The 10235-nt window shown below is 39.8% G+C and overlaps 1 protein-coding gene across 3 annotated transcripts in view; it reads left to right on the top strand.

Annotated features, from left to right (window-relative positions):
- Window positions 1–1441: 1441 nt before the first annotated feature.
- Window positions 1442–10235, top strand: part of Rbm41 (RNA binding motif protein 41) — a 54659-nt gene continuing 45865 nt past the window's right edge. For 2 of the 3 annotated variants that reach the window (XM_087600702.1, XM_087600701.1), the window contains exons 1-4: window positions 1447–1509; window positions 4871–4987; window positions 5774–5966; window positions 6381–6585. In XM_087600702.1, the coding sequence (XP_087456828.1) occupies window positions 1502–1509; window positions 4871–4987; window positions 5774–5966; window positions 6381–6585 (523 nt within the window). In that variant the 5' untranslated portion in view covers window positions 1447–1501. Of the gene's footprint in view, window positions 1510–4870; window positions 4988–5773; window positions 5967–6380; window positions 6586–10235 lie in introns of all 3 variants that reach the window. The other variant, NM_001109420.1, reaches the window with a different exon arrangement.

The following is a 10235-nucleotide window of genomic DNA, read 5'->3' as shown; positions in this document are numbered from 1 at the left end:
TACTCAGCTATTAAAAACAATGACTTCATGAAATTCTTAGGCAAATGAATTGAACTAGAAAATAACATCCCAAGTGGGGTAACCTAGTCACAAAAGAACATACATGGTATGCTAAGTGGATATTAGCCCAAAGTACAGAATCCCCAGGATACAATCCACACATCTCAAAAATCATGTTTTATTTTAACATAGCTTTAGATTTGCATTAAAGCGTTATAATCTAGTGTTCCATATAGATTCCACTGTTTCTCTTAGTGTTCGCATCTTACACACCAGTATATTTGTCATGTCCAGTGAAACTTATTAAATAAAAAGTATAGTTTATTTATATTTACTTAGTTTTTATTGTGTTTCCTGTGTCTGTTTCAGGATCCTACAATACATTTAGAAATCATATTTCTCTCGTTTCCTCATAAATGTGACAGTCTCGGAATTTTCTGCTTACCCTTTATAGTTTGGAGGAGTAATAGTAGTCCTCCTTTGTTTTATATTTTTTGTTTTGTTTTTGCTGATATTTCTTTTAAAGAATCTCTATGTAGATCTGACTTGCTTTGCACTATGTAATGAAATGTACTTTGTGGCTTGAATTTTCTATCTTACGAATTACTGCCTTTTCCTTTCTTTAGAGATACTTGCCTTTCCATTTGTGTGGTGTTGAGGATCCAAGAGGGGGCTTTGTGCATGTCAAACCAGAACTCTACAGATTGAGCTACATCCCTAAAACCAAGAACCAATGCTTTTAAACACTTTCGTATATGAAGGGTTTTTTTTTTTTTTTTTTTTTTTTTTTTTTTTTTTTACAAAATGTTTATGTTCTGCGTCTGTGTGTTTTGCCTGCATGTACATACATGTGTGCCCGGTGTCCCAGAAACAAGTCAGAGGCTCAGAAATGGGGTTACAGACAACTGTGAACTGCTGTATGGGAACTGAACTCCGGTTCTCTGAAAGAGAAACAAGTGCCATCTCTCTCCAATTCCTACCGTAGTTGACCCTTGCTTTGATATATTTTTATGATAAGATAGTCAAAAGCCTGGGTACGCACTGCTTCTGACTTTAAACTAAGGGAACTCAGAAGGATCTGTTACAACTAAGAGAAAAGCATTAGTGCAAGCAATGTGATCAGATCAGAGGCTTGACTAGAAACAGCAGGCAGGTCAGATAAATCCCTGACAGAGAAGCCTTGCTGACAAGAAGGCGATTAGAGACAATCTAGGTTTTATTGATACTTGGAGAAAGAGCCAAGAAGCCAAAGGTGAATCCTAAGTTTATGAGCTTTATATTTTGGATGTTATCTTGAATCTGGGCCAAAAAAATTCTTAATTTACAATATACCCACCACCCAATACCTACTTTATCTTTCTATCAGCATATAGTTTTGTGATACTACAATTCCCAGAGTTCCACGCTCCAATTTCATCACCTTCCAGTCTGCCGCACGGATTTCTGGGAGTTGAGGTCTGGTTCCTATTTACCCAAGTTAGAGATAGGGGCCTGCGGAAACATGAAGAGGTAAGGGCATATCCGGGTTGCAGAAGGCAACTTTTATCATTTATTTTGAAAATGGCTTTTTTTCTTTTTGTTTGGGATGTGTCACTTTCTTGGGGGTCGAGTTCTCTTCAGCGAAAAGACAAAGGAGAAGGGAGGAGGGAAGGCCGGCCAGACCAGTCTGCTGGGGTGAAGTTCTAGAAGGGCCACAGCCAGGCGGGTTTCCACAGGAATGTTTCCCTCGGGGCAGAGACCTCTGGAGCTGCCTGGGTTCTCACATTCCTAGCTCTCTGGATGCACAAAGCCAGCCCCTCCCTGGCCGTCCTGCTAGGTCTCCCGGGGCAGAGAGTCGTAGGGTGGGAACTTACATTGTCTAGATTTTAAAGACATAGTGGGCCACACTGGGTAGTGCATTTAGACTTTAAAGTTAGAGAATTATAGTTTCCTTCGCCAAATTGAGCACAGAACTGGCTCCTTGTGCTTTGGGAGAAGAAAGGTATTGCTTCGGGGCAGTTTCCCCTACTGGTTCTGCAGTAAATGGCCCTTTGAGCCTGGGGCTGTCCTCATTGAGACCCAGAGCTTCCCAGTTAATGACAGGACAGAAAACCTATCACTTGGTTTTGTCTTCACACTGCAGTGGAATCTTCACTCTGGAACAGTGGGACAAAGAACCTGTTTAGGAATGCTCTCTCCTGCTTTCTTAGTTGCCTGAATTTTTTTTAAAGGGTCTGTTGTTGTTTCCTTTTTTCTGTTTTTAAGTTTCCTCTGCCTTAATTATTTTAATTATCCTGTGATGAGATACCTCATACATGAAAAATGAATCTTGTGTATAGCTTAGATGATCATAAAGAACTGTATGCTATACAGGTTAAGAGGTAGGGCAGGATTCACATGCATGCCTTACAAGCCCCCTTGGCTTTTCTCTGCTTCTTCCCCCTTTATCTAGGAGTTTACACCAATTATTCCTTTGCCTTTTGTTTGTTTGGTTGGTTTTTTTTTTTTTTTTTGTTTCTTACTTTTCCACATATGAGTTTAATCCCTGAACAAAATATTCCTAGTTTCATCTGTTTTTTAAACCTTATATAAATGGGAATATATTGTCTTTTTCTGTGATAAGCTTTTTAAAACAGTATTTCTCTATAGAGTCATGTGCGTTGATATGTTTATTCATTTTTAACAAATTAAATTTAGCAGTAACTTTTGGGATTGTAAATAAAGATAAACTTAAAAGGTTTTTTAAAACTTAGTTCCAAAGTTATTTTAGATTTTTCAATATAGGTCCAGGTTTATTTTAGGAATTTTTTAAAAAGATTTATTTTATGTTTATGAGTACACTGTCACTGTCTTCAGACACCAGAAGAGGGCATCAGATCTCATTACAGATGGTTGCGAGCCACCACGTGGTTGCTGGGAATTGAACTCAGGACCTCTGGAAGAGCAGTCAGTGCTCTTAACCACTGAGCCATCTCTCCAGCCCACTTTTTAGTAATCTTATAATTACAGAAATTTTCTATACTTCATTACAAAATCCCAGTAGACAAGGTCTGTTTTGTAAGACATGCGTGCTATTTTTCTCAGGGTTTTAACTCATCTTCGTTTTTGTTCATTTGTCTCTACTCTGTTCTTGCGTGGTTAAATGGCTGTGTTATTTCTCAGAACTTGAATAAGAGTTCTTAATCACTTGAGTTGGCTCATAGCCACGATCCAGTTTTCTACATTGTAGTGTCTAGGCTACAAGTTGGTAAGAGAAGACACTCTTCATATTTTCTGCCCTTCAGAATTTCTTTTCTAATGGCTTCAGATCTTATGTTCTCACATGGCTTCAGATTTTTCTGTGTTGAGCCTCAGACTTCCTCCTGGTAAGAATTTTAGCCAGTCATGTTTGTTGTTGCTTCAGACCAGTGCCTTGGGTTTGAGAGTTCTAAGAGCTGCTCAACTCAGTGTAGGTATCAGTGACATAGACTGATATATTTCCTAGGCATTTATTCCATCTGAAACCATTTTCCTCCCTTCATACCAATATTCTGTCAAACTATACCAACAGTTCGAAATTTGAGTGCTTTTATTTATGTGTCTGTTTGTTTTACTTTTTTTTTTTTTGGTTCTTTTTTTTCGGAGCTGGGGACCGAACCCAGGGCCTTGCGCTTCCTAGGTAAGCGCTCTACCACTGAGCTAAATCCCCAGCCCCCTGTTTTACTTTTTTAACATCATTCTCCTAAAGGCCTCTCTGGTTGAATCCCTCCTTTGTATTTCTGCTATTACTGCCCTAGTCTGGACCTTCATGCCTTCTACCGCAGTAGTTTTCCTAGCTGGTTACTCTAGCTGGTTACTCTAGTTATCTTCTAATCCATATGGCCTTAAACACTTCTTACTCTTTGACTCCTATTGGACTGATAAATTGCTTCCTAATCCCTGTGTGTTCAGGTCTGGTTGAGAATCCTTTAGTTCATGTACTTAAGGCTATTCGAAGTGAGAGTCTAAATAGGAGTTCAGTTATCTCACAGTATGTGGTCTGTCTCTTTATATTTGCTTTCCCATGTCTCCTTTTCTTTGTCACACCCAATCTTTCATGTACCCATTTAAGAATGCCATTCTGAAATCATCCTTACCACTTTAGCTCCCAGTTTACCCCTTTCTTCTGCAAACTTTACTAATTTGAACATGTTTCTCTATTATTATTTATTTAGATTCCCTCTCTTTATAGGCACATGCACACAGTATAAGAGGATATACGTTTTCTCCCTAAATATATTACAAATTCCTTGATGGAATCTATGCCTAGAATATCTTTATTTTCCACAAGTTGTATCTTAGTTAACTTTTCTACTGCTGTGAAAAGACAGTCTGACCAAAAGCAGCTTGGAGAGGAAAGGGTTCTTTCTAGGTCTCAGGTCACACTTCATCAGGGAGGGAAGTCAGGGCAGGAACCTGTGGGCAGGAGCTAAAGCAGAATCAATGGAGGGATGTTGCTTACCAGCTAGCTCCTCACGGCCTGCTTTTTTGTAGTACTCAGGACCACAAGCCCAGGTGTGGCACTGTACACAGTGATCCATGCCCTCCTGTATCAATCAAGAAAGCACACTATAGGTTTGCCCATAGGAATGCCCAGACGGCATTCTCTCAATTCAGGTTCCCTCTTCTAAAATGACTCTGGCTTGTGCTGTTTGACATAAAACTAGCCAGTACAAGTAGCTAACAGAATGCCTCTTGTGTACATAGGCATTTAGTGAATATATAATCAAGTACTCAGGGCAGTAGAATGTTGAAGACATGTCTTTGAGCAAATGGATCACTGGCGGGTAATATAGACTGGGGAATATATTTTCAGACTTTCTGTGTCTTATACTTTCCCTATGGATTTTGTTTTGCTTTACATCTGTTCCAGGGTAAATAGCTGTGTGAAGGATGAAGAGCATGTCCTGGAGGAACTGGAAACAGAAGGTGAGAGGCAGCTCAAGAGCCTCCTTCAACATCAACTTGATACCTCTGTCTCCATTGAAGAGTGGGTATTGATTTGTAAACAGATTATAATAGACTCTCACCTATGGGTTATTTATCCCTCTTAAAGCTAGATGGGAGAGCTCACCCAAGCACTTTCTTCAGAAGACCTCTTCAGATGCAATCAGATTTTGCTTTTGTGACTTTCTGTAGGGAGGTTAAGTGTATATCATACTAAGCCCGGGTTAAGCACTTTTACTGTGTTCTACTATAGCACCCTGTATTTCCCCTAATGTTGCTTCCTTTTCTGATACTCTTCATATAGATGGCAGCTCTTTTGGGTTTTCTATAGAAGATTTATTTTGTGTGCTGGTATGTGGGGTGGGGAGAGGAGAGGAGAGGAAAGGGGAGGTAGAGGGGGTAGTATTTATGTCAACCCCTTGTGTGCCAGTGCCTGCAGAGGCCGGAGGGGTTTGGATGCCCTGGAACTGGTGATTCAGGTGGTTACATTCTGCCCTGTGAGTGCTAGGAACTGACCCAGGTCCTGTGTAAGAGCAGTAAGAGCCTTTAACTGCAATGCCATGTCTCTCAGCCCTTGTGTTTTGTCTTTAATCTGTGAACTCTCAGAATAGTACACAGCATCTAATGTCTAGCATGGCCTCAGTTAACATTTGTTAATTTAGTCCTGGATCTGTGGGGATTCCATTTTGTTGCTATGGCACTTCACCTAGGCAATAAAATGGAAGAGAGACTTTGCCTATGAGCTTCATTGGGCCTGTTTTAATAGGAAGCCTCATCAGTGCGAATTCAACCACAAGATGTTCTTATGCACTTCTTTTGTGTTTTGCAGATGTGTCTCTAAAAAAAAGAGCTTTGCCCCTGGGACTATGTACAAGCCCTTTGGGAAGGAAGTAGCCGGGACAATGACTTTGTCCCAGTTCCAGACACTACATGAAAAAGACCAGGAAACTGCTTCTCTCAGGGAACTAGGGCTCAATGAAACAGAAATATTGATCTGGAAAAGCCATGTTTCAGGTGAAAAGGTAAACAGGTTGTTTTCTTAAATTATTTCTTTATTTTCATTTATGCCACTTGGTAGGGAGCAGCAGGATACTCAGGAGATAAATCTCATGCCTGGTTCTGCGCTTTATGCTGGGGTGTGGAAACCATGAGCAGGCGGGAACAGCTGAACTCCCCAACATCGTAGTTGCTTCATTTTGTCATTGAGACCTTTTTGTTCTGAGTTTTCATGAAACTGAATGTTGGGTCTGAATCTTCTTTGGTTTTTAAGATAGAAACATTGGCTAAAGAGAAGCTGTTGATTAGCCCTTAACTAAAACTTCCACAAACACTTCCAGTGTCTGGGCCTTTTTCGTCTTCTATCTTACTTGAGGTTTCAGAGTCACGTTTGTGCTGCGTCCTTTTAGATATAAAGCATCTTATTTCCCTGCTTTCAGAGGACAAAGCTGAGGGCAACTCCCGAAGCAATACAGAAACGGCTTGAAGATATTAAAGAAAGGATCTCGGAGCGCCAGCGCATCCTCTGCCTGCCACAGAGGTTTTCAAAGAGCAAACAGCTGACCCGAAGAGAGATGGAAATTGAAAAGTCTTTATTTCAGGGAACTGATCGTCACTCCTTCCTTAAGGCTCTTTATTACCAAGGTATGGGATCCTCACTGACTCTGAAATCTTCTTTAACTGGAAGAAAGATTTAACATCAGACTATTAGATATGGGGGATTAGCGAAAGACAAGGTATTACTACTCTTGCAAAATATAAAGTCCCACAAGAGGTACAAATATGTGTATAGTTACTAGCATGGAAAGGGTTATGATGGAGGGTTTAATCAAATGCCAAGGTGGCACAGAACACAAATGATGTACTATCTCAGCAGGGCAACGGGCATTTTTTAATGTAAAGGGGAAAGAACATTACCTCCAGTGAGCGGATAAGAGCCATACCATGGGGCTGGAGAGATGGCTCAGCCGTTAAAGGCTAGGCTCACAACCAAAAATATAAGAGCCATACCATGGAAGGATCTGGTACATGTAGGGAGCAGGGAGAAGTTCAGAGTGGCAGTGGAACAGGGTATGGTCAGGAACGATGTCTGATACACGAAATAGAATATACAGCTAGATCGTGATGAGTCTTTAGGCTGAACTATAACAGAGTGCAAAATCTGCCCATAAACAGTATGTGTCTTAACCATAAAGTAATTGTTTAGCAGGTAATTTTACTCTGCATGGTGGAAGGTATAGAGAAATTAAGAAATGGTCTCTGGCCTCGAACTAGTCAGCTTAGAGGTGCTCACATGTACCCTTTAGGAGTAATGATAGATATAGTGGCCCAGTGCCACAGAAGTTCAGAGTTTTATTGGTGTGACTGAAGAGGGCCTCTCAGAAGAGGTAAGATCTAAATATTCTATTAAGCTTCTATTAGAGAGAAAGTAGCATTTCAGTTGTAGTACTTGGTTTCAGTTGTTAATTGGGTGAATTTGAAGAGATCGAGTTAGAAAGGTAGCTCAAAGTACTTGGCTCGGATTTGCTTGATATTACAAAGGTATATGAGTTCGTTTTTCAGTTCATGTGTTCGAATACCATAAGATGATAAAAACTTGATTTGGAAATGATTAATGTGGTGGCCAGTATAGGGATGTAGAGAGGAAAGAGAGTGGCATTAAAGTCATTGAGTTATCAATTTCTCAACTGGAATGCTGACAGCAGAACTGAGAGGTAGAATTAGTTATAGGTGACATGACAAAGGAAGAATTGAGCGAACATGTTGACTGAGGATGAAGGAGGAGACTCATTGACTAAGGACCTCAGGAATATAGCAAGATACCTCACATGTTTCAAGGCTGTGAAACTTAATTCTTGGAATATTAAGTCTTTAGTGGATATTTTGAGGAAGGACGGTGTGTTTCACTTGAACAGGCTGAGTTTGTGAGGACGGTGGGATGATGATATGCAGATTCTGATGCAGCAATGAAGCTGAGGAGAAAAGTCAGAAGTGGGTCTATGGGGCTAGTACTCATCTGCTTTATGATATGGGACGGAAAGGTAAAGATAGGCTATACAGGTGGCCGAGCTGTGGTAACGGGAAGAAGGAGTGAAAGAATGGCTTTCTATGGAGAGACATGGCATACTGCATGTGAATATTGACTCTGGCAGCAGGCTGCCTGGGGCAAACCTGGCTCCCCCACTTACTAGTTGTGCAGTAGCGATCGCGTTACCTCTCTGTACTTCAGTGACTTCCTCTGAGAAATGAGAGTATCAGTTGTGGCCATGCTGTGGAGTTGTTAGGATGAAGTGAGAGAACACATAGAAATCAGAGCAGGACCTAGTAATGGGGTGGGGGTGGGTGGAAGAGTGTGTGTGTCTCTGTTTCTCTTTCTTAGCTTTGAAACCCCTTACTTTAAACCTTCACAGCATACCACAAAAAGACAAGTGCAGACAAGTGCATGACCTCAATGAAGAGGAAGATAAAATTAGGAAGATAAATTTCTTACAGTGTTAGATTTAGGACTGTAAACTAGAGTCCCAGACTTCTAAGTTGAGCACTTATTTGATTCCATATTCACTATATGACAATGTTTATAGGAAGTGATCCAAAGAGAACATACTGTCCTGATATGAAAGAGAGGAGTTAGTCAAAGTTGTCAAGATTTTACATTTAGTTTTTACTTCTATGTTTTTACTTCTGTAGCTTTATTGTTCCAGGCAGACATTGACCTTGCTGGTTTTTAGGTCCCCTTGCACAAATAATTTTGAATATCATTAATCAATGTAACTATTGATGATGATGATGGTAATAATTATATCATAAGTAGAATTTTATTTTGAATTGAACTTGCAGTAAAATTGCATGGGGCCTTCTTTCGGTGTACAATTCTGCGAATTGTAAATCATGTAGATTTCATGTATCCACCACCACAGTCAAGAGGGGGAAGAGCTCCATCACGCAAACTCTCCTCATACTCTCTCCGTTGCAGTCCCTCCGCATTGCTTGCCCCAGTCCCTGGCTATCACTTATCCCCATTACTTCTGTTTTACCTTTTAGAGACTTTCATATAAATGGAGTCATGCGGTGTGTAACATTGTGAGGCTGGCTTCTTTCACTCAGCATAATGCTTTGGAGACTCATCCAAGTTGTTGTTTATATCAATAACTCATTCGCTTTTGTGGAGTCCCATTTCATCGTGCGGATATTCCATATCCATTCACGTATTGAAGTGGATTTGGGTTTTCCAGGTTATGGTCTTTATGAATGATATTGATATTAACATTCTTGTGCAGGTTTTTGTGTGAACATAAGTTTTTATTTTTCTAAGGTAAATATCTAGCAGTGGGATTACTGGGTCATATGGTAAGTGCACGTTTAACTTTATATGAAACTGCCAAACCATTTTCCAGAGTGGCTGGACCATTTTGCCTTCCCACCAGTGGTGTATGAGAGTTCACTTGCTCTCCATCTTTGTCAGCATTTGCTGTGATTGCTCTGATAGGTGTGAAGTGATGCCTCCCTGTCGTTTTAATGTGCCTTTTCCCCTGTTGTTTTAATGTGCCTTTTTTTAATGGCTAATGGTGCTGAGCAGCTCTCCGTTTGCTTTTTTGCCATCATTATATCCTGTTTGTTAAGGTTTCAGTTCATGTCTCTGTCATTTTATCATTGCATTATTTTTTCTTCCTATTGACTTTTGAGATGACTCTATATATGCTAAACGTAGTCCTCCATAGGACGTATGCTTTACAATTTTTTTCGCAGTCTGGAGCTTGTAATTTTATTCTCTTAGTAGTATATTTTTAATTGTGCTAAGAGATACATAACATAAAATGTACTATTGTAACCATTTTAAGTATTTACTTCTGGGGTATTAGGTATACACATTTTTTGGTAACTATTATCAGCATCCATCTCCAGAGCTTTTAAAGTTACACACATTAAAAGCTGCTTTATCTTACCTCACACCCTATACCTTCTAGCAACCTCCATTATACTTTTTGTGAATTTGAGTACTATATGTACCTCACATAAATAGAATCGTGCAATATTTTATCCTTTATGATTAGATTATTTTACTTAGCATAAATGTGTTCATTGCGATCCATATTGTCGCATGTGTCAGAATCCCATTCCTTTTGTAAGGCTGCATAATATTCCATTGACTATGCATACTGCTTTGTTCACTTCATTCATCTGTGGACACTTCAATTACTTCCATTTTGTACTTATTGTGAATAATGCTAATGTGAACATTGGTGAACAAATGTTTGATATCTGCTTTCAGTTCTTTGTGTACATATATAGAAATG

The sequence above is a fragment of the Rattus norvegicus genome, chromosome X, assembly GCF_021556685.1.
Source record: "Rattus norvegicus strain SHRSP/BbbUtx chromosome X, alternate assembly SHRSP_T2T, whole genome shotgun sequence".
NCBI classification, from domain to species: Eukaryota; Metazoa; Chordata; class Mammalia; order Rodentia; family Muridae; genus Rattus; species Rattus norvegicus.
The sequence above is the reverse complement of the archived record's forward strand: the minus strand, read 5'-3'. Positions and strand labels throughout refer to the sequence as shown.